The sequence below is a fragment of the Opisthorchis viverrini genome (assembly GCF_000715545.1).
Source record: "Opisthorchis viverrini unplaced genomic scaffold opera_v5_366, whole genome shotgun sequence".
Classification (NCBI taxonomy): domain Eukaryota; kingdom Metazoa; phylum Platyhelminthes; class Trematoda; order Opisthorchiida; family Opisthorchiidae; genus Opisthorchis; species Opisthorchis viverrini.
In genome coordinates, this window is record NW_008752019.1 from 346,676 (window position 1) to 371,557 (window position 24,882).

Sequence of the window (24,882 nt, forward strand, 5' to 3'; positions counted from 1 at the left end):
ATGGCTTCGCAGGTGACCGCGGAACGTGTGCGACAGCAGTTCATCGAGTTTTTCAAAGAAAAGGGGCATATTTACGTGCATTCATCATCCACAATCCCACACAATGACCCGTCGTTACTTTTTACGAATGCAGGCATGAATCAGGTACTTCGTCTCCGTTTGTCGTCACTGAACACCCCCAGTTTAAGCCAATTTTTCAGGGAACGGTTGATCCGAACACAGAAATGGCGGGATGGAAACGCGCTGTGAACACACAGAAATGTATTCGAGCTGGTGGAAAGCACAATGATCTTGACGACGTTGGTCGCGACGTGTATCACCACACATTTTTCGAAATGTTGGGCAATTGGTCGTTTGGTGATTACTTCAAAAAAGAAGCGTGCGTATGGGCATGGCAGCTGCTGACGGAAGTTTGGAAAATACCAAAAGAACGCCTGTATGTCACTTACTTCGGCGGTACAGGGTCAACCGGACTGCCACCAGACGAAGAAGCGCGTGACATTTGGTTGAGCATCGGGTAAGTTTTCATGTTGACTCTGTGTTTGATGTCCCCTCGGATTTTACATATGTTAGGTTCAGGTTGCTGCTATAATTACCCAGAGTTAAACGTCTTTGTGCTATACTGAGCGTGCGGTAGTGAGGGAAGCGGTTTCCGGTTATCTCCAGCATACCGTTGATAAAACAACTTCGTTGATGGTGATGAAGATGTTACCTGCGAACCCTGCCGTCTGGATTCGCTCCAAACACAAGTGTTGATCAGCTGGAAAGCGCTTAATGTCACCTCGGCTTATGTTGGGAAGTATCCATATCCACCGTCGCCGCAGCAACTTAAAGCGTGCATTGCGGATGCCCGAATCGGTTCCTTTTATAGCCACTTATGTAAGAATCTAGCTTAAAGATTTTATGACGTTCAAATAAGTATGTTTTTTCTTCATCATTGATGTCACTTGTTATCGTTATGGCTCCTCACAACTATACTTCTGCTCCTGCTTGGCGATCTGTGGCTATCTGCGTACCACGCAGGGCTTCGTGGTTTTATGTTTCATGTCTTTTGTGTGGTTTAGTAGCATGTCCCCAATTCTTTCGGTGATTTTCCGTGACAAACTCGTGAGTAACTCGAAAATGTCCCTTGTGCTCGGTTCTCGTCTGGTTTTTGCCTCAGATATTTTTAGGATACCATAGCAGCCACGCACCGAATGAGGGCAGTGACTGAACGAACAACCAATGTGGTTTGTTCCCAATCCTTTTGATTTTCGCAGTTTGATTTAAAAGCTAACCGACGATCTAATTGACAACATAATTCAGTCAAAATTTACCTAAGTCACAGACTAGTGTTTAGCGTGAGCCAAAAATTACTCAGTCAGTTTTTCCGCTGTGAAACTTGTCCATTGGGCACCGTTGACTGCATAGCTCTGTAGCTTAGAGGAGAGCGCTTCTGCATCTGGTGCTTGCGGAGAGATTTCCGGCCATGAACGTAGGCTAAGAATCTCCAAAGTAGGTTCCGGCTGAATGACACGATCTTGTCTTTGTTTTGACTGAATTGTAGGTTCAACTGATCTACATTCCCTTCACTTGTATTCCTAAATCAGATTACCGAAGGAACGTGTGCTCCCCTTTGGGATGAAAGATAACTTCTGGGAGATGGGTGAGACTGGGCCGTGTGGCCCTTGTTCGGAAATCCACTACGATCGTATTGGTGGACGAGATGCAGCCGGCCTAGTCAACATGGATGACCCCGATGTGTTGGAAATATGGAATCTGGTTTTCATTCAGTTCAACAGGTGAGCATTCATGCTATTGATTGTGGAATCCTAATAATCGTCAGAGACAGCAACACCGGTGCCACCGGTTCTTCACTGGTTAGTTCAGCTGTATTTAAAGCTGAAGAATTAGAAGAAAGATGACTGGCGGGGAAGGAGCCTAGCGCCAGCTTATCACCAGATGCGACCATGAATTGCACAATCAAAAATGCCCACATTACGGAATGAGTCCTTATATTCATATTTATCCACTGCTGTTAACAAAACTGGGCAATGCATCTTAGTGTCAAGTGAACTCACATTCGAATGATTAATAACCAGCGATTGAAGTGTCAGTTACCTCACTAAAATCCATGAGTTAGACAATTTGACCTGGCAAATTGTTCCTTCCACCTGATTCTTGAAAATTGTGGAGTAGTCAAACAGCAGGTGAGTGCTGTAAAGATTATGAGGCTCGTTTATGATCCAGCGAAATCCATCACAAGAATGTGACAATACCGCTGACGGAGCTCACTAGGTAGAGTTTCTGCATCCTCACTTTTTAGCATCATGGAAGAAGCATCCTGAAACAGAGCATTGATCTACATTAATCTAGGTCTCATACTAGGATGAACCGCGCTTCTAGTTGCATATCCGAGGCATTGCGTGAGCCATAGTTTGGAGTGTGCATTGAAGCGGCGACGTTTTGGTAATGATTTATGCACGTGTCACATGCCAATCTTTGGCATTTCGCGAGTAATGTTGCAGAACAGCTACCTTTAAAAGTAGATGGAGAGCTCGGGAAAGCTCAGTGGTTAAGACCTACTGATAGGACAGTTCATGGTTCGAACCTAACCTTTGCATCTCGACTGCTCCTCTCTAGATTTGGTCAACCGGGCATTATCTTAGCCTTAGCGCTTTCTTCGGCCTGCATGGCGGTGCGCACCGAAAGTGTTGCAGCTAAAGGATTATTATTATTAATTATTATTATTGTTAAAAGTAGACAGGTGCGTGACCCGGCCTTTGATTTGACCCCATGAAATCCTAATCTTTCGAACAAACACACTCTAAGTGTCTAAGTTCTTTAGATACCATACTGTTTCAGGTAGGTGAGTGACGTATACATCCGGCGGATGTAGAGGATTAGCATTTTTCAAACGTTCTCAGTTAGCATCACTTTTTTTTATCACTGCCAATATCACTGACAGTCGCCATCTTCGACTACAACACGCTGGTGGTAAATACCGGCACTGTCCCACCGTACAGCCATGAAGAAAGAGCACTCTAGTAAGAAGTGGAACGAAAGGGGAAGGTTCAGGGCCTGGTCCAAAAGGACCTTACATCCGTGCGTAAAGCGTTTGGGAATGAGTTGCCTTAATCATCCTACCACAATCGACTATACATGTGTACCTCGTGTCGGAGCAAGACGCCATCATCAATATTAACAATTCGTTGCTCTCGATGATGACAATTCACACGTGCCTTGCACAAGATGGCGCATCAACTTTAGCTAGGAAATTCAAATAGGACGCGACAGTATTTTTACCGCCGGAATTGGTTGTGTCATGTTTTGTAGGACTTTGCCAACAAGAGGTTGGAACGAAAAACAACATTTAGGTAAACAATAGTTTGGCACACCTAATACCATAACTGGCTGCGTTACATTTCCTGCTCTAGCGAGTCAGATTCGTTGCAAAGGAACAGACGGTTTGAAACTACTGGAGCATTTTGATGGGACAAAACTCACTCCGGGATACACACTTCTAGCTCCAGATTTTTATTTAGGATAGTTTGTGTGAACTGGTTTTCGCCGAATAACAAAGCAGTGCCGTTCGCATCGTTCAAACCCAACAATTTTCCTCCAGACTGGATTTCGCTGCCTCTTGGAAGCAGGAGGGCCGAGATGCTGCCAAGGTGCTTAAGCCTTGACAGGAGTAGTCGACATGCAGAGGCCGCGTTCGAATCACGACCTTTCGGTCAGTAAGTCCGCGCCTTACCATTGAAGCATCTTGAGCCCGGAGATATTTTTCTGTCCACTTTTCTGTCCATAGAGCCAAATTCTTCGAAGCCAAGAAATATAGCGATTGTTAACCCGTGATATATGTGACGCTGCTCATACGTCTAAAGTGGGGAGTAGTGATGGATTCGCCTTCCAGATTTCTGGAATCCTGCTTAATGCCCTCGGATTTGCATCCCACGTACCGCAGTATTGCAGGAGCTGGTATTACAGACGTGACTTTGGAGACATTCTTTTGTCACTTTTTAAAATAGGAACAAACATGCTCTCTTTCCCAGCTAAGTCACTACAAACGAAGGGCAAAGCTTTGCCGTCGTCTTTGAATGACGGTGGTGATAGCTTATCCGGCTTAGCATTCCGACTGCGTTTCAAGACAGTTAGCTTACAGTGTCTGAAGCCTACAGTAGTCGTTAGCTAGTTTTAAAAGGTTTTGTTGCCATAATGACAGCACAATTCGAACTACGCCATTATCTATTTCTCCTGCTACTCGCCAAGTTTATTTCATCGCTGCCTCTTTCACTTCTATCCAACTTCAGAGAGGAAGATGGTTCGCTACGTCCGTTGCCTGCGAAACATATTGACACGGGTCTAGGATTTGAGCGCATCTTGTCCGTTTTGCAAGGCAAGCGGTCGAACTATGATACCGATCTCTTTCAGCCTCTGTTTGCCGCCATCCAATCGGTAAGTTTTTATTTGTTCGCCCATACTTCGTTGTGTGGGAAAATGGTACGATTACTCTTTCTTTATGGAAATCTGTGGCATCTTGCCACTCTGTATTGCCGGATTAAATTTGACCAACAGACATGTGTACATGAGTGTATTTTTTGAGTACACAATAGTTTTGAAACCATATACATGCGGGTTTTCATGCTATTGTCCTTTAGGGTACTGGTGCACCGCCATACTCCGGCCGCGTAGGTGCAGAGGATGTGGATGGCAAAGACATGGCCTATCGAGTGCTGGCCGACCATGCTCGAGTGCTGACCATTGCTCTTAGCGACGGTGGACGTGCTCAAAACACCGGTCGGGGTTATGTTTTACGACGTATCTTACGTCGTGCAGTCAGGTATGCCGTTGAAGTTCTCGGCGCTCCGCCTGGTTTCTTTGCCACTTTAGTTGACGTTGTGGTGACATCTCTGAAGGACGCATTCCCCGAACTTGCGAATGACCCATACACAGTGAGTCCCTGCCTTGTCTCACGGCTCGTTGTCTCTCCTGTCTTCGCACTTTCATTTTCGGTGGCTCAAAAGAACTTAGGCACATATATGTGGACAGATATTACATCGTTTTTTTGAATTTACTTTCTACTTAACCTATCGGATAATTTCCTTTGCTATCTAGAAGACCCGAAAAATGCGTAGAGTAGTCTTCGTCCTCCCGTTACTCTCATTTGAACAATTCTATTACCTTCTTGGCGCGATTATTTTGGTTAATCCACACCCTACTCATTGCAGCGTGCAAATCTACGAACCTTGCAACTCCTGACAGCTAAAACATAGCTTGGCTGTCGCAATAGATTTGTATGTCTCCCGGTGTGCCAGACCCAGTCTAGACCCATTTCTGGTAATGTACATGCAAAAACATTCGGCAACTTGAAATGGTCGGGGAAACTTTCTCATTGTCATCGGCCAATGTTCCTCTGTAAGGAGCACCAATTCAGTGGTCTGCATCCTAATGCCACATATAGTCATAGCCAGTGGATGCCGATTTTTAGAAATACGACGGTGTCGATTTTCGTATGATTGCTTTACTGGTCACTGATATCCGGCTGGATAGGTGTACAGGTGCTTAAAGAGGGTAGCTACAGAAATAGTTGTCGGCGACCGTTTCCACCCTATATGGTTTGACGGTCGTACGCAAGGGGATAAACAAATGCAGGTATGTGCCACCATTTAACGACTTTGTTACACATGCGCGGCAGGTGTTGTGGCTTTCCACTCTCTGCTACTGTAAAAACATGAGCACTTTCAGGTAAGCTAGGATGCCTAGCAGAATTGCAACAGCCATAACTTCGTGAACATTACAGGTCTTTCTTGAAGTTCAAACTAGATAGCCTCCTACATTCAAGAGTCCTGTTTTAGCGGCTTCTGGCAACCGTTATTTCGACCACCAACCTAGGCTTCATTACGAATGTCTTTGTTAAGAACCTCCAAAAGTATTATGGGAGGCTTAAGATAATTTTCAGGATACTGACTCTTTCAATTGGTTTGAGGAACAAAGTCCAGCGAATTTGGTGAGGTGATGCCCGCAATTATATGGATTACTTTTTATTCTTTCGGTTGTCTTCTATAGAAACCACCCAGAGGGACTGAAGGGAAATGTATTGATGGTACCCTCCAGAGAAGACAACTGTATTAGGGTACATATCCACCATATAATTAGTTTGTTGTGGGTTCAGCTAGATAACACGCAGGTTACTTGTTTGTATTGCTGTAGGCGACAGAAGCTGATGAACATGACTGTTTGCCTTGTTGACTATCATTTACACAAGTAAAGGGTGTTTAATATGTTACGTTCGATGATTTGATACTTTAACGGAAACTGTTTATCAGGTCAGGTGCACGTTTGTATTCGTCGTTTTCTGTAAAAGAAAATGACCCAGCTGAAGTTATCATGGTGTTTCCCTTTTGTAGAGAGGTCACCATCCCTAAATGTTGGTTTCTTCTTTCTACCCACTGTGGACAGTCCGATTGACGCAAAATATTGAACATTGTATGCCGGTATCCCAAAATGTCATTTCGTTTAGATACAGCCAGTTTCGCTACCTGGAGCGTGTGGCCGATAAGCGTTGATTAGACTGTGTGGACACCATCGCTTTTCAGATTATCCTGTTCGTTTTCCCTCTGACAAGCTTTTCTTTGCATCTCCCTTTTTAGGTCAAAGAATTGATCAATGAAGAGGAACAGCAATTTTTGACGACTTTGAAACGTGGACAACGTCTCTTGTCACGTACTATTTCTGATATCAAACGTACACAAGGCGCCGCCGGCACTGGTGTGCTCCCAGGAACTGTTGCATGGCGTCTTTACGATACATATGGGTTTCCGTTAGATCTAACACAACTTATGGCAGAGGAGCATAATTTAAAAGTGAGTTGTGGCACTTGCATGCACTCTTTTCTTGAAATGGTCATTCTCCAATCCTCCCTTCTAATCCCTCTTGAAGGTTTGCTTTCTTCTTCGTAGAGCCGTCTGCAATAATGACCACCACTGAGGAGTCGATGACAGTAGTTGGAGCGCGAATCTATTGACTGGAACGTTCGTGCTTCGAACCCGACCTCTGCATCTCGATTCCCCTGTCGAGTCGATGACAGTAGTTGGAGCGCGAATCTATTGACTGGAACGTTCGTGCTTCGAACCCGACCTCTGCATCTCGACTTCCCCTGTCTAAGCTTGGGCACCCTGGCAGTATCCCAGCCCTCGCGCCTCCTTCAAGGTGCATGGCAGCTAGGCACCGCAAGGCTGTTACAGCTGAACGTTTTTTTATTGTGGTCTTAGGCAGTGCTGTCCACGTCCAGAGGTCCGTGGGGGAAGGTCCAGACAGTGATATACGCCATCGAACACAATGAATTCTATTTTTATGTGAAATTATCGAAGTTGAAGGGATTGTAGTGTACAGGGCGTGAGATATCGATCATTATTCATTATGAACTGAATGAATATCCTAAACGGGGATTCAACTTGGTCTTCCGTTATGATCATCCTAATTTGCAAAGGAACGACTTTTCAGTTCTATCATATCCCTAAAACAAGTTGTGTGGGTGGGACCTGTTGTTTTTCTGCACACCGGTCCTACCTGTCTGATTCCTTCCATCAATCTGTCTGATAGACCCAGGTTCATGTTTTTGTGCGTTGTTTTCGACAATTCAACCCGTCTGTTTTGTTTTCACCAGTTGGACCTGGCGGGCTATGAGAAGGCGAAGGAACTCGCACAGGCCCGCAGTCAAACTGGTGCGGCCGGTGCTGGAGCCATCGTGGACTTGGATGTGCATGCGATCGCGGAACTGCGTAAGCGAGGTATCCCGGGGACAGATGATACAGAGAAGTATAACTATCAAGCAGATGCGCAGGGTAACTATGGTAAGTCCATCCGTGACGTTTTCTTAGACGATTTGTCCTCAGAGAGGTGTCGAATGTGAACAGCTGCAAATTGTTTGTCGAATGACAAACATTACGTTTGATTTCGAACGTTGATCCTGTTACTAATGTTGGGTTGTGTTTTCGGACTGCTTAGACTACATACTATCCCAAGTTTATTTAGCGCATTCAGTAGTGGAATATATTAACCGTGCATGGTCGAATGAGCTGTGCACCTACTAACCCTAGCTTTGGCTTTGGCTTCAGTTCAACTCTAGTTGGAGAATTAGGTTTACTACCGACTTCCAAGGTATCTTTCAAGATCTAGCACAGAAGCACAAATCAAATGCAGTGCATATCAAGGTCTCTGATGGCCAACACCAAACTCAACCGTCGAAACGAATCCTTAAATAGGAGACAGCGTCGGATGTTTACCTGTCACATCTTCAGAGGAGCGTACAAAACAATCGAACAACCTGGTTGGAACCTGCCAGGAAAGACGCCTGACGGCCGTATCATAGGTCACATAGAATAATCACTTCAGACTTTCGGCAAAAGCAGTGGGCCTTTCAGGTATCCGACTTGTTTCTCAATCTGTTTTTTATCTTCAGCCTCGGTTTCCCCCAAATAATTTGTACATTCTCGAGAAATCCAGGCTAATTCCCCGATCTCCCCTTGTTCGACAGCCTTTCCAGAGATCGAAGCAACAATTTTATCCATCCGTCAAGAATCCATGTTTGTCCCTGATGTCAGCCAGTCTGGACAGTTGTGTGGATTCATCCTCGACAAGACGGTCTTCTATGCGGAAGCCGGTGGGCAGCTGTACGACACGGGGTTTATTACGAAGATCAGCGATGATGTAAGAGTACATCGTACTACCCACCCTACCTGTTGGTCTTATTCTGTCGAGTACTACCTGTCAGTCTTCTACTATAGCCCTAACAGCCACAAATTGGATCCTTTACGCCACTGAGAATATCGTGGATTGTTGTATGATAGTTTTTCGGGTGTGTACGCACCAAATTTTGAATGGGTTATTTGGCAACCCTCATTTACACTCATGAGGCTCTGGAGCGGATTGTTATGTTACCTGACACTCGTCGCTGGGCGGACGATTTAACGTACGCCGTTGAAAGTTCCTCATGATTTTTCCGCAATGGCCCACAACTGGAATCCTCATGGCCGGTTTTGAGGTGTTTACTTTTTTCCACATAAATCTATTCCGTTATCGACGGTCAAGAGACGACAGTTAGAGTGAGGGTGCGCGTGGAGTTTCGAATTAGGATATTATAGTTCTAGCGGGTCACAAAGTCGTCGCTTCGTGAAATAATACTGAATACTTCATCATCTGGGATAATTTTGAAGTAGTCTATTCAAGTTAACTCAGGCTTGTCTAATGATCGCAAAGTCAAGTCATGGCTGTTTCTGGAATGAGGGATCACTTGATTGTAATTGAAAACATCATTGCTGTATTGTTTTTCGGGAGTACGTCTGCTGTTCCCACCTACCACCCAATTCGTAGTGCTCGATAAAGTGCCTCGTACAGGCTTGCATTGAATCGACTTATCAGACAGTGCCTGACAAGTCCGCTCTTGGGTGAATGATTGTTGTCATAACCGGGGCGAGACGGCCGAAGTGGTTAGAGCGCGAAATTACTGATCGGAAGGTCCGTGGTTCGAATCCGCCCTCTGTCTCTCGACTTCCCCTGTCTAAGTTTGGACAACCTGGCAGTATCTCAGCCCTCGTCCAACCTTTGGGTGGCATCGCAGTTAGGCACCGGAAGGGTGCTACAGCTGAACGATTTTTTGTCATAACCGTCGGATAGAGTAGATAACTGCCGCGCTCCGTATGTCAATTTAACCGGAGCGCAAAGATTTGCGCTGGGGAGAATTTCATTCCACAAATGAAGTCAGCACAAGTTGAAAAGCAGAAGGGCAGTGTATACATGTTTCATACTAGTCTGAAGTAAATCGATGCGACGAATGGCTCTAGGAAGATTCGAACTCGCAAACTTGTGGATGTGGATTGAACTTGCCCGATGAAAGTTAGATTTAGAGCTTACGCCCTCGCCACCTGTGAAATATGCGTAATGTGATGTATGTAGCTGAAACGTATATCCGATGATAAAAAGCACTTCAGAGGTCACAAGGTCCTTAACACCAAATCACATCGAATGAGCAGTGTGAATTTGGTAGTACGTGCTGCTATGTTACCTTAGTTCATTCATCTGTTGAAGCCTTTGTCAAGCTGTTCCTCGTTTTTTGTTCCCGAAATCTCCAACGTTCATGATCCATAGAAATGTATTTGGATCCTTATTGTCCTGGTTGTTCACAGTGTACTTAGAAAATCGTCAGTCCTAACACAGGATCGGTTACAATGATTGGTTTAAACTTGAGCTCGTAATCATTTTCTCCGGTCACTCTTTTGATTTCAGGCTTGCGAATTGTGTGTGACGGATGTACAATATCGTGGTGGTTACGTTCTACATATTGGCCGCCTAGAGGGACACTTTGCGATCGGAGACAAGGTGCGTGTGAGCATTGACGGTGTGCGGCGCTCCGGGCTCATGCGTAATCACACTGGTACACATGTTCTAAACTTTGCCTTAAGAAAAGTTCTCGGTGAAGCGGATCAGAAAGGAAGCCTTGTAGCGCCAGATCGCCTAAGGTTCGATTTCACTGCGAAGGTAAGTTTTTCCCACAGCAGTTTTCACCGGTTTATAATATGCCGTTTCGTGTAGCATGTGTACGGTCAACTTTGCTGGTACTTTTGTATTACATGCGTCTAGGTGTTTCATCATAGTGATTCAAAGGTGCGCAACTCCTAGTCACGTGAAGCGTTTCATTCTTGACGACTTTTGTGATTTTGCTTCGTAATTTAACTATCTTTTGATGGTATGGTGGCAACTATATGTGTAGTAACGCTATTTTCCTCAGCTTAGTCCTCGGTCTGAGCCTCCCAAGCTAGAGTTCACGTCAAAACAACCACCAAAGGTGCACAAGGTCTATTAACGCCCAAAACGAAGTCAAGAACAGTTGTACAGCGCTTCGTATATATAGCGTAAGCAGTTATAACCTTCTGGAATTTCTGACGCGTTCTGGATGCGCCATTGGCAACCGGCATTTGGCCAATACTGGGTCATATTTGGCTTTTGGGTCCAGATTGTTGACCAATCAGATCTCGTCTTGATGCCGGACCGGCAAGCGTCCCGAATTCTGGGCCAACCTCGAGCGTCCAGGCTTCTCGGCCGTAGCAGCGCCTAAAGACGTGCAGTATAGTGGGATCCGCGTGGATTCCTGCCTAACAATGTGTAATCTCATCATCTGACCTATCAGTACCCCAGGGTTCAGGTTTACTGGATGACACTACAGCGAACCGTTACGTACCAAGCGTTGGTCGGTTTTATTGGATAGGATATGGACCGCTCGCACACAATGTGGAGTTTTACACCTTTGCAATGTTTGAAGAATATTCCGTAAGTTATTGTATGGTAGTGGTCGTATCCTTGTCGTTTGCAGCTCTGTATACGTCTTAAACTAGGATGCTCTTTGATAGGTTGCATAACAAACCGGGATCAAGTAAATGCGTAATAGACTTGCACTGTGTATCTGGTGAATGTAATTTGCGTTACCAGACCAGTTAATCTAAGAGGTATATGACTTTTTTAGAGTTCTTTTTCTATTTCTCATAATTCAGCGTGGCATGTCTCGGGATGAACTTCGCGATGCTGAAGAGGTCGCTCACACTATGTTGGAAAGCAATGCAGCTGTTTACGCCGCTAATGTATCTCTCCCCATCGGGAAATCTATCCAGGGTCTACGTGCCGTGTTTGGAGAAGTTTATCCGGACCCTGTCAGAGTGGTTTCTGTTGCGGTTCCGGTGGACAAACTGGTCGCAGATCCTACTGGTCCTGCAGGCAACACCACCTCCGTCGAATTCTGTGGGGGAACGTAAGGCTCGAATTCTGACATTTTTTTAGTGTCAGCTTCTCCTCATTCCTGTTAGTCACTGTTCAGAGCCATTCCTTACCTGAATAATTTCTTTTATCCCTATTGGAACCTTTTTGCGCCAAGTTTTATGCGGCCGTAGTCATCGAAGCAATGGGGACCATCACTGCTGTATGAACTCAAAGAGCAACGGATTTCCGACAAGTGTAAATCTAACCAAAATCCGTTAAGCTGCCGCTTTTACTCTCATGTGAGACACCTGAGATTTTTTTCTCATTTGCAGATAATCAGTTTAACAAAAAAGGAATGGATATGAAGTTCATGATAGGTTTTTCTTTTGACTTGCTAAGACATAGTTCATACTAGTGTGAACACTCAATTGTATCTATACTAATAGTCAGGCATCTCGTTAGAAAACTGTAGAGTCACTCCACTCTAGTTCACATTGCCATTCCAGCTTGAGCAGTGGACAATTTAGCAGTGCGGATCAGTGAATAAGATTCGAATGCGTTAGTCGGACATTGGTGTATTTACTGTTGCTGCTCGTTATCACGAGTAGACAGGTCAGTGAGATGTGTCGACAAGACGATGGTGCTTCACACCTATCACACAGTGAGCTGGCTTTTGTCTTCCCTAATGGCCAACTTGTGGTTCTGATCTCCACCCACATCTCCAGTCTGGTGTTTGATTGTTCTGTTCGGGGTTGTTTGATCCTGCGCTTTTTCGGATAGCTCGGAGATTTGATCCAAGTGAAGCTGGTGCCATATATCTAGCAAGGCCTGACTGAACTTGCGATATGCACTGTCATTAACTGTCCACATCCAGGTTGCAACGAAGGACTGCTTAGTCCGGTGATAGGGAGTTGTATTAGACTTTTCGGCTGTGGGAGGCGAGATGGCCTAAGTGGTTCGAGCGCGAATTTACTGACCAGAAGGTCTGTGGTTCGAACCCCATCTCTGCCCCTCGATTTCCCGTCTAGTCTTGGGCAACCTGACAGTATTCGTGCTTCCTTCGGGTAGCATGGTAGATAGGCACTGAAAGGGTGCTACAGCTGAACTTTTCCGGTGTACCTTTTCTCTGAACGCTAGTGTCACCTTACTGTATTTACTTGTACCGAATTTGAGGATGGTACGTGCTAGTCTTTACATGTTCACGAGCGTCCTGGAGCTTGTACGGTTGTATATATCATTTCTCAGTCTTGTGTAGGCGATTGTATACTTTGTTGTTGGTTTCAATAAGTCCGTTTTTTTGTGTTTGTTGCACGTGAAAAGCTCTGACAGCATATGGGTGTGCATTAAGTACACCCACAATGGTTGTAGGAGTATTCACTGAGCAGTTTGGTGCGGCTGAATTGTTCCCTGAGCCTAGCAACGGAATTTCAAGTAGGATAATTCAGACATTGACTGAACAGCCTAAACTATGTACGTTATCCTCCAAGAGTAAGGTATGCACAATGACACTTGCACTTGGTCGTTCGTTGAATTGCTGGCTCACAGACTCCTAGTTGGCAATCGACTATGTACTGTACGTCTGTTTCGTATCACTGCTAGGGGAAAGGGTGTATTGATTGATGGACGGTCGTTCACGAAACTGGGTTTATTCGCTAAACTCGATGGTTTGTTTTCAAACTTTCCGTCATCATACTGGGCGACACTGTCAATGCATCGTGGATAGCATCGGCAAACAAACAATCATTGATTATGTTAATCATTTGATTTTCTAATATCTTGGTTAGATTTATCCAGACTTTGATTTTCTCACTTGCAATTCGACCATAAAGTTGTATACCAATGTCAGTCGTAACCGTGGTTCACAGTACCGGAGGGCTTCCGCTTCATGTAATTGATTCAGCTAGACAATTAGGAGAAAGCCTAGTAGTTACCTTTCGCACATCCTGAGGTGTCCATGATTTGGTCAGATAACGAGGATAGAAACTTCCGATGAGTACGTGACTTATTTTGATTCAGTCTCCCCGGTCATGCGGAGACTTTAGTGGACCCTGTCCATACCGTTGGTCAACTTACGCGTCGCCCGTCCCTCCACTTGTACTGCTCTTAATTTAGCATTGAAACCACACTCCTGTTGGTGAACAGTGACTCAGTGTGGTTAGCACACCATAACATGTTATGATTCGTGGTAGACTAGTCGGTGAAAATGGAGTCCGCAAACGCACCAAGCCTGTTTGATGGATACATCAACCAAACAACATTGGTTAATCCATATCAACGTCCACTAGATTTTGGAAAGACACAGCGTCTCGGATTTCGGATCACCGGTCGCAATCCGTGAGACTGCTTCCCGACCTTTTTTTGTCTTGGATCAAGAGAACTTACATGCCCTGCATATCTGACCCATTGAATTTATCAGTGGTTTATGTCCTGGCTAGTTGGCACCACCACAAATGCCGACCAGATCTGTGACGCTTGTACTCTGTCATTCCGGTCGATGCAGTGTGATTCCCAGATATCGAGTGGCCAAACGAAATCTTTTCTGACTAGAGAATTGCAGATACTCAGACCAGCTTTATGTTCACTCCCATTACAGCTGTTGATCGGTGAATCTGTCAGTTTTGATCGTTGCAGACCTCGTGAGGTACTATGACTAGTACACGGATTTCTCAATAAGGATTTTGATGTTTAATTTCTTTACTGGCGCACCTATTCCGCGAGCACTAAGAAGACATAACACTAGTCCGAACGAGACTTGGTGCGAGAATTACCACTTCTGTAAGTGCCTCCTATTGGCAAAACACACACGGTTCCGCTGTTTCTTCGGTCCTTGAAGTGTATTTTCAGATGAAGTGAAATCAGTAGTTATTAAGAATGGATATCCTCGCTAAGTGTGTAGTTTGTGTGTGTAATTACCTTTATTATAGCTTTTACCTAACGATCCTGTTGTGTGCTTAGCAGCTCTAGCTTCTAACGCTCGTTATCGTCATACTATGTGATGAATTTTGATCTTAGGGAGTATGCTGAGTATTTCGGTCGGATAACAGGCGACTAGAAGAGCACATCTGTAAGAATGGACCAGGGGAGCACTGTGCCCACTTCATGGAGACCACACTTGATTCGGACTTTGACCAGTGATCCCAACCAACTTCCTACAGTATCGGAATTACGTCAGAGGCCTCCTGAGGGGAAATCATCCAGGGGATTTTGGATGGAGTCGACGCTGATGGTTCCCGAAACGCGATTGCTAGTGCTAGATGTGTTGCATTTCGAACTTAGCAGCAATGAGTCATTGATCCAGTCACGCACGGACTGGACTATTTGGAGATCATTCTGTGTGAGGCCTTCTAGGCCGAAAATGGAATTTCGCAGTGAGAATTCATAAATCACGGATGAATGTAATGAGCCAAACCCTGATTGCTTGTAGCGTACGACGGATAGTCAAGTTTCACCAAGTGTTTTTCATGGGTTTAAGTCAGAAGTTTTGTTTGTTTGTTTGGGAACATTAATGGTTCGAATACGTGGGATCTTCCTAAAAATTCTCAAATTTCTCTTGAAAATTTCGAACACTGTAACTTCGCTCCGTCTAGTATAAATAGGAGTATGAGATAGCTTGGTGGTTATTGTGCGACCTGAGGGTACGTGGTCCGAATCGAACCTTTTCATCTCAGCTACTGTTTGGGAAACTTGGCAGTATCTCAGACCTGGGGTTTCCATCGGATGGCATGGTAGTTACAACCAATTAATTTTATTTCACCTAAGATCAGATTTCCGGAAGGCATCGGTTATGTATCTACCTCTGAAAAATGTACTTTAACCACACGCTTTTCAGTGTTTGGTCTACTGGCGCACCTATTCCGCGAGCACTAAGAAGACATAACACTAGTCCGAACGAGACTTGGTGCGAGAATTACCACTTCTGTAAGTGCCTCCTATTGGCAAAACACACACGGTTCCGCTGTTTCTTCGGTCCTTGAAGTGTATTTTCAGATGAAGTGAAATCAGTAGTTATTAAGAATGGATATCCTCGCTAAGTGTGTAGTTTGTGTGTGTAATTACCTTTATTATAGCTTTTACCTAACGATCCTGTTGTGTGCTTAGCAGCTCTAGCTTCTAACGCTCGTTATCGTCATACTATGTGATGAATTTTGAGCTTAGGAAGTATGCTCAGTATTTCGGTCGGATAACAGGCGACTAGAAGAGCACATCTGTAAGAATGGACCAGGGGAGCACTGTGCCCACTTCATGGAGACCACACTTGATTCGGACTTTGACCAGTGATCCCAACCAACTTCCTACAGTATCGGAATTACGTCAGAGGCCTCCTGAGGGGAAATCATCCAGGGGATTTTGGATGGAGTCGACGCTGATGGTTCCCGAAACGCGATTGCTAGTGCTAGATGTGTTGCATTTCGAACTTAGCAGCAATGAGTCATTGATCCAGTCACGCACGGACTGGACTATTTGGAGATCATTCTGTGTGAGGCCTTCTAGGCCGAAAATGGAATTTCGCAGTGAGAATTCATAAATCACGGATGAATGTAATGAGCCAAACCCTGATTGCTTGTAGCGTACGACGGATAGTCAAGTTTCACCAAGTGTTTTTCATGGGTTTAAGTCAGAAGTTTTGTTTGTTTGTTTGGGAACATTAATGGTTCGAATACGTGGGATCTTCCTAAAAATTCTCAAATTTCTCTTGAAAATTTCGAACACTGTAACTTCGCTCCGTCTAGTATAAATAGGAGTATGAGATAGCTTGGTGGTTATTGTGCGACCTGAGGGTACGTGGTCCGAATCGAACCTTTTCATCTCAGCTACTGTTTGGGAAACTTGGCAGTATCTCAGACCTGGGGTTTCCATCGGATGGCATGGTAGTTACAACCAATTAATTTTATTTCACCTAAGATCAGATTTCCGGAAGGCATCGGTTATGTATCTACCTCTGAAAAATGTACTTTAACCACACGCTTTTCAAGCAAGTGTTTGGTCGATCTCGATCTGTCCACTCGCTTGAGATCCATGGTGTTTTCGTCGAAGCACTGCATCCTTTCTTGGGGAAAATCCTCCTCCCTCTGAAATGGATTCCATGTGTCACCAAGTTTTCCTGTGTTATCCTCGAAGGATATCACGTTACTCACTTTTCTGAAGCAAAAACTGGTCTCTTTGCCTTCCCGTTTATGTTAATATCATGTACACTTTTGAAAATGAGTCACCTTTTATCAAAGTGGTGATTTGCCTCATATAATAGACATTTTTCTCAGCCCTTCTGGTATTAGGCTGCCCCTTGGAGGCGTTTAACGCATGACATAAAAAGTTAATTGTTAAACGCCCCTCGGGACACCTTCACTTGCTGGCTAGTTACCTTTGGATTCCATTTTTCGATATTTCAGGAAATTCTGCCGGAAACTATTGTGATTCATATCGATGTTACCAAGGTGAACCAAGGAAGACCTTCATGTTAGGAAGGTATAGCTTGGGCCAGGTCTCACACAGGGGAACGATATTTGATTTTCCATGTCTTTTTGTGGTTTCCTTCACACATAAGCGCATCCTACTGCTCAACCAAAACCTGTTGTTTTTATGCTCTCCAGTCACGTCCATAATGTGAAGCACATTGGCTCATTGGTGATTGTTAGCGAAGAGGCAATTGCGAAAGGCATCCGTCGAATTGTCGCACTAACTGGACATGAAGGGGAACGAGTGAGTTTGTTTGGGGAATAATATACCAAATTAGTATGTGGTCCAGACAATAAACGAGATATTTTTAAAATTCTCTCAAAAGACTCTCTGCGGGTAGATATTTCGTGCTTTTTGTAAAACGGTCGTTCGCTGCTGCGCATCGATTTGAGATCTGCTACACTTCTTATGACTCATCAGCATAATTTCCGAATTAAGACGATGTTGCATGTGATGTAACCCAAGCAGATTTTCGCTTACTAAAATGACCTCTTGCAACAGTTGGCTACTCGGCACTTAATCCGTGTTGACGATTATTAACCACTACTTTTGAAAATAGATACCTTTTATGGGCTAGTTCGGCAGGTGCACTCTTGACTTTGGTAGATCGGAGTTGTTCCTTCTTCGCGATCCCCTGATTTTCTTGAAAATGTGGTAACACCTTGCCCCGCAACATTTTTCGCTATCTCATCTTCAAGAGTGAGCTGCACGTCTGTACACAGATGAATCATTCACCAAGATAGTTTTCCGTTTCTTGAGACCCATACTAACAAGATATACACTTCCATCCACGGATCATATGGTATCGCAGTGTGCATTCATCACATGCATACGTCACATTCATCTACACTGCTTACGTCATCCTCATCACCATTAACGAAAATACGCCAGTAACACCTACTGGCGCCCAACTGTCACGTAATTCCACATGAGGTGTTGAAAGAACGAAAAGGGGTGGGACCTTCTTAAAAAGTCCTTGTCTTTAGAGAAAGCGATCAACTGCCAGCAGCCCATCTACCAAATCACCACGTTAGAAGAAGGCACCAGTAGCGAGATTGATCCAGCATCCTTTGCGAACCTCACCCGCACTGAGCGCAACTCACGGTAGCAGACATACTTCAGCCGGGCAGTCCAGTCTGCACATTACAGAGCGCTTGCTGTTGGGGTCGTTTACATGACATGTTTTGTAAGGTTTCCAGCCATATGTAGTGAGGACCATGTAGGCCTCAGCCAGGAAGGCTTCGGGACCTCATAACATTCAATTTAAGTTGTCTGATCATATTGTTCTTCTCAATAATATGGGGCTATTTTAACGAACTGTCTGCGTGCATGGTGAACGGGGTGAAATGTGACTATATTTGTCGGTAACGATGAGGCAGTATCAATTGCAGTCCAGCTCACCAATTATTTGAAACCACTTTTTGCTGTGGGAATCATCAATCAAATAGAATTTGAACCTAACTAGTTTTCACGACCTCTGCCTCTTGTATCTACGCATCTCGGAAATTTGCAAGACGAGTGCCTATCTGTTGGATATCATCTGTAACTTTCTATCCCTCAGTAGCCAAACGGCCTTTGAGTCTAATCGAGTCAAATGACGAATATCCGTAATGGGCACATTCAATTTTGTCAACAAGGTGAAAGATACCAACGCAAGTGGTAAAGTAATGCCCTTGATTGGGTTTCTGCGCTTTCTACTGGTGTGTAAGTTGAAACGATTAAGTTTACCTGCTTTAACCAAGCTGTAATGAAATCGATGTCAGTTTTTAAACTGAAAGAACAATGCAGCTTGACTATCAGCCGGTTCGCTTCTTCCCGAAGTATCTTTAGGGACGCCAAACATCCAATACATACATGCTTATCTTTTTCCCGCGGTTCCATATTGTCATTGGCGTCTCCGAACAGCGTGAGTGTCTAGTACGAGCAATCTCATGCGGAGGAGGCAGATAGCTCATGAATATTCATTACTGACTTTCCCACGACAGGGGTTAGTCCTTCCGTGAAAATCTCACCGCTGCTGTTATCAGAAGCATGTACTCCTCATAAGTATTACTTTACATAGTTATATTTAGTTTGATTGTGATTTTGAACCTAACAAACGAAACCGACCTATGTTTATAAGTCGGACAGTTTTATGAATTTGTTCAGTCCTGTAATTCATATAAGCCTTACTTTCCCTTGCAAGATAAAATGCTTGAAACATGGTAAAATTTGGGTTTTGTTCAGCCCAGTATCTGTCCTTTTTATTCTTTATTCATCCTCCGTCGATCTAAAATATTTTTTTCTTTCCACTTTCAGGCCCAACGCGAAGCTCAGGAGTTGGAACACGAAGTTTCCCGTTTGTCTGGCGCTATTCACATGGCATCGTCTCTTGCCCTGGCCAATGGTGATAAGCCAGTTGATAAGAATAAAAACATTGAATTCCGCGAATTAACTCAGAAACTAGCCTCTTTGTCTGAACGTTTGGCTCAAGCAAACATTAGTCAACACGTCCGTGACCGCCTGCGTGCTGACTTGGGTCTCGCAAAGAAAAAGCTGGACGATCGGGATAAAAATGCAAAAGCGTCAATTACGACGCAGGTACTTCCTGGTGCTTCGAGATATGATTTTCCCCTATTTGACTATTCGTATTCTTGGCGCGTCGCTGAAAGTCACGTAACTTTTGTGTTCACTTTCTTAAACGGGTCCTGGTCTGACTTTGAGGAAAATCTGGGAAGACTACTTCCCGATGATTTTGGAAGCTGAGAAGCAAGATTTTAGAATGCCTACTCTGATTTGAAATCTCGCTGAAGCGACACAATTTAAGCAAAAGTCAAAGGTTTTTAAAAGTTTTTTTTTCGTTCTCCCTGATTTTCTGGTGCTTCAACTTACTCTTAATTCGGCCGTTTTTCAAAAGGTCTTAGAGGAAGCTCGGAAATTGGTTGAATCCTGCTGTTCGAATAAACAAGACGGATTCGGGAGCAATTATGTGGTCCATGTGTTCCAGGATGAAGCAAACGCAAAGGCAATCAACTCAGCGTTGAAGATTTTGGAAAGGGGTTGTCCAGATATTGCCGTTATGGCCATTTCGTCGGATCCGGTTGGAAAGAAGTTGCTCTGTTTGAGCCAAGTTCCAAAGGTATGTTCCATCTTTTCACAACTTCGACTATCTTACACCTCCCTTTGGACCTTTATACTCCCGCCGTTCCTTATCGTTGGCCGTTGAGGTTTTCTCCCCTTTGAAATTGTTTTGGTGACTCGGTTAACAGAGTCGATGGGTCGCTTCTGCATTGTCGATCATACCCTGCTGGTGATGGTGAGCTTTATCGAACTTTGTGGCTTATTCTCATCAAATGGACTCATTCCACTGACGTTTGAATCCACCGAACAGTATGAACACAGACAGTTGACGCGGTCCATGCCTGAAACTTCACAAAACTGGCTGTTCAATCCGGCCAGGCCACACACGCCATTTTGTTGGCATCCTGGTCAACACTGACCTGTTTGGTACTGCCAGTCTGCTTTCCGCGGTTTTCCTTTCTTTAGTTTGTAGTCGCTGCCACTTTACTTAATTGCTGTACATGTACGTGCACTGACACTCTGAAAACTCTTTGTATGTAAACCGTTACACGTGTGCGGTCGTCCGAAAATAGCGTTTTGTTCTTGCAGTTTTTTTATTCCAGGGTTTTGATACACTCCAACTGGAGTTCATTTTCAACTTCCGCTTACATGGTCAGCGGTGTTCAGCACTATGAGTGATCTGGACTTTACCCCCACCCCCCCAAATGCACGCCAAATTAATTTTTGAATTTTAACGATAGTGTTTCTTCATTCGAAAGAATATAGTTTCCAATTAGTTGATTGATACTGACCAATTTTGGAGAGTAACGTGACAGAAAAGGTCGATTTCCGTGAGCATTTCTGCACGTTCCACATTTAAACACGAATAACAAACTTGAGTAAACGTGTTCATCTAGACAACTGACATTCCGACGCACTTTTTTCTTTATCTAATTCAAGTCGTTACTTGTCAACCGTAAGCCATCTTTTCAGTGAGCGCATCGTGACTAATCATATGTTTTTTGAATGAATGCTGTGATCGATAATAATCTCGCTCGCGATTGGCCAGAAGATCATGCTGCGTGTCGATCCAGCATCAGTGCAAGATCTGGTTGGTTAAAAATCTGGACCCAACAATCATGGTCGATTTCCGTGAGCATTTCTGCACGTTCCACATTTAAACACGAATAACAAACTTGAGTAAACGTGTTCATCTAGACAACTGACATTCCGACGCACTTTTTTCTTTATCTAATTCAAGTCGTTACTTGTCAACCGTAAGCCATCTTTTCAGTGAGCGCATCGTGACTAATCATATGTTTTTTGAATGAATGCTGTGATCGATAATAATCTCGCTCGCGATTGGCCAGAAGATCATGCTGCGTGTCGATCCAGCATCAGTGCAAGATCTGGTTGGTTAAAAATCTGGACCCAACAGCCAATCATGGTCCAGTATCCGCCGAATACCTGCGGAGCCAGATGGCTCACTGGTTAGAGAGCGAATTTTCTGACTGGAAGGTCCGTCGTTCGAACCCCATCTCTGCCTCTCAACGCCCCCTGTGTAGGCTTGGGCAACCCGGTAATGTCGCAGCTCTCGCACTTCTTTCTTGTGGCATGGCAGTTAGCCACCGAAGAGGTGCTACAGCTGGACGAATGTCGGCTGCCAATGGCACCTCTAGAAGGCATCTGAATTTCCAGACTTGCCGCCGCACACACTGTATACGAGGCACTGTGCATGCGTTTTTGGTCTGGTTTTGGACGTTAGTACACGTGTACCTTCCGTGGTTGTTTCGACGGGAACGCTAGCTTGCAGGGCTCAGAACGGGATGTATGCTGAGAAAATACCGTTATTACAAATATCCGGTACAATATCCAGTATTCATTCCTCTCACAGCTCTAGTACACTTTGAAGGTGGTTGCATATTTTTACAATTCCCAACGAATTTTACACTGGATGACACGAAACTCATACCCGTATAAAAAGGTTTGCGACTATAATTGACTTTATTCAGGCTCGAATGTCACACTTCTGCTACATAATCCACACATGGTTGGTGTTAGCGTGTACAAATGTGCAAAAGTTAGATATAATTGAATCTGACTTGTGAAGAGCCATATTATACTATCATTATGCTTTCAACGACGTCAGTATTTCACCAAAGTCTAAGACATAGCTTAGTTGATTAACAGTACTGCAGTTTACTGCGGTATCTTGGAAAGCAGCGTCGACATATAGGAACCAGTTCTCATGTTTTTTAAAGGGATTTTCTCCAGCGGGAGCGTGTGTAATTTTCAATCAAGGACAACATTGCTTCGCCTAATATCTCATGCACCATGAAAATTTCGCGAGACGATTATTTCGCAAAATTCTTCGGGCACCGTACTAGCTCATGAGTCGTTCAAAAGCACCATACATTGCTCAGTGAATTATTTGTGTCAAACACGGGCGTAGTATACCGCTGTTCACAATCAGTTCATCTCCAAGTGGACTGTAACTTGATTTACTATTGAAGTATTGTCAGGTCTTTTGGCGCTCTGACGATGAAATATTGTAGTCGAATTCGCTTGTCGTTGATCGAGCTTGTCCTAAAACTCACTCAGCGGTTGCCTTGCACGCTTCGAGCGTGCTTCTGCCACTATTGTGGTCAAGGTTGGCGACAATGTTTGTAGTGGAAGCGTCTATAGCCTCCCATGACAACGAACCCATGCATTCTTTCTAGAGTTATCGGATTTCATCAGTGCACACTTTCTGCTCCCTAAATAGACGAAAGCGGCTGTGTAGTTTGCAAATTCACTCGCGGTTATATGGGTGCGGCGTGCCTTGGCAAGCAAATCACTGGAACGGTATGGTTGTACGTTGGGAAGCTGAGGATCTTCTCAGGATCAGAAGCCTTGACTGAACAGGACAATGTTTTGTTCCAAAGAAGTTTTATATTTACAGATGAGTATTTATGGCAACATACGACTAATTCGGTGGTCATGTTAGAGATAACGCTGAGGGAGATTCGGGTACTAGGGCCACCTGGTGAACCCCAAGAAGGGCTGCCTAATGAATAGTAGTGGCACTTCAAGATCTGAATTACAGTTCCAGCTAGAACGTGGGGCATCTTTTCCACGGCCTGTTCAGTTGAAGAATGTCAAACGAAAGAACCACGTGAAATCCAGTCGGTTTTCATGCTAGTATCAAACTCATTCTCTTGACTGCGCAAGCTACTCATACGGTTGTTGAATACTCTTCGAAAGCCAACTGACAATTAGCCCTTCTTTCATCAGGTAGGCACGGTACCCGAGTTTCCATCAACTTTATAACCCACTTGGATACACAATTGTATGCGGTTGGCAAATACATTAATTTACAAATCAAGTTCTTGTCAACGGTGGACTCAAATGAGTCTGGAATCCTTGATAGTATTCAGTGGAATGTGGAGCATTAAGATATTGACCATTTCTCTGGAACGTGCTTTGACTAATCATTAATATGGAGATTGTTTTTCTCTTACGCGTATTGAATGCGCTTCTGCAGAAATGGGTCGGAATAACGTTATTGACCATCCCGGCAGCTGCATCGTTTTTCGGTTGTATGTATGGAAACTCCTAAATCAACATCAGCGCTACTCTTTTACTTTCCATGTCAGGCAAAAATAATCGGGACGAAATGAGGTATTTCCATGTTAATAGCTTGTTCTCTGTGCGCAGCCTTTTTGCTGTTCCCGATGGTGCAGCTCGTTGAGGAAAATTTTGAAAATTACTCCTCTTTATCTACCTTCCAGAATCTGATAGATCGTGGACTCAAGGCAAACGAGTGGGTCGCCAGTGTTTCTTCACTGATAGACGGCAAAGGCGGTGGCAAGGAATCTTCAGCGCAAGCTGTTGGGTCACGTGTTGACTGCTTGGATGAAGTTGTCAGATTGGCCAACCAGTTTGCCAAAGCGAAGTTGTGCAGTTCCTAATCCAAACAGCCGCCTTTATCCTTGCTTGTTCTGACTGTATGCGCCACCTTCAAACAGATGCTTTTGACACAGGATGAAGTGTTCTTTATCTTCCTATTTGCACCTAATTGCGCTTAGAGGCTGATAGGGTTCACAAATCTAGCGAAGTGATCTATCTCGTAGGAACCAAAGTCCACTTTTTTACAAATTTTGATCTCACTGTGATCGGACACGTACTGTGATATCATTATATATTTGCTGATAAAACTTCGTCTGTCAAAACACGAGTTTACTGTTTACTAATATAGGACTAGTCTAGTCATCCGTTACCGGTAAATCTCGATGCAAACTTTGAAGGTTTGAGTTCATATCATTCACAAGGATTGGAAGCTGATCTCACTCAGCGGATGCATTGTTCTATAAACATCCATGCCTTCACACCCGCGTGTTTGACTCCAAAACTGTGCGCTGTAATTCGGGACACAAGTGCCTAACTGATTCAAAGATTAGTTACTTGGTTTCGATGGAATTCAAAGTACAGTCGATTGCAACCGGCGGCAGCGTATCGCAAAATTTCGAAATCACGACCGAGCAGCTGGATGCTACGAACAATGTATAAGCATGGATGGTTGCCCAACCCACTAATATGCGTCAAAGAACATTCAAGTGCTGCGCTTAGCTTTGGTAATGAGTCGTTGGAAAATCTGATAACGAGGTTTTGAAGTAGTAT

General features: G+C 44.3%; 3 protein-coding genes across 3 annotated transcripts in view; 1 reads left to right on the forward strand and 2 right to left on the reverse strand.

Moving 5' to 3' along the window:
- Positions 1 to 24,383, forward strand: T265_10380 (hypothetical protein; the record flags this gene model as incomplete). Its single annotated transcript, XM_009176736.1, has 14 exons — positions 1 to 144; positions 201 to 517; positions 1,590 to 1,781; positions 4,293 to 4,437; positions 4,641 to 4,934; positions 6,633 to 6,845; positions 7,649 to 7,835; positions 8,519 to 8,691; positions 10,267 to 10,518; positions 11,529 to 11,782; positions 17,319 to 17,427; positions 19,483 to 19,764; positions 20,081 to 20,302; positions 23,994 to 24,383. 14 exons carry the CDS (start codon positions 1 to 3, stop codon positions 24,171 to 24,173), a joined length of 2,964 nt encoding a protein of 987 aa, XP_009175000.1.
- On the reverse strand, positions 10,971 to 17,860 carry T265_10379 (hypothetical protein; the record flags this gene model as incomplete). The annotated part of the gene is made up of 5 exons (XM_009176735.1): positions 10,971 to 11,132; positions 11,219 to 11,362; positions 12,582 to 12,824; positions 16,683 to 16,869; positions 17,748 to 17,860. The coding sequence occupies 5 exons, from the start codon at positions 17,858 to 17,860 to the stop codon at positions 10,971 to 10,973; spliced, it is 849 nt and encodes a 282-aa protein (XP_009174999.1).
- T265_10381 (hypothetical protein) overlaps positions 21,985 to 24,882 on the reverse strand; it is a gene marked incomplete at both ends in the record, with an annotated part of 46,933 nt that continues 44,035 nt past the window's right edge. The window contains one exon of the mRNA XM_009176737.1: positions 21,985 to 22,056. Coding sequence (XP_009175001.1) covers positions 21,985 to 22,056 — 72 coding nt within the window. The remainder of the gene's footprint in view (positions 22,057 to 24,882) is intronic.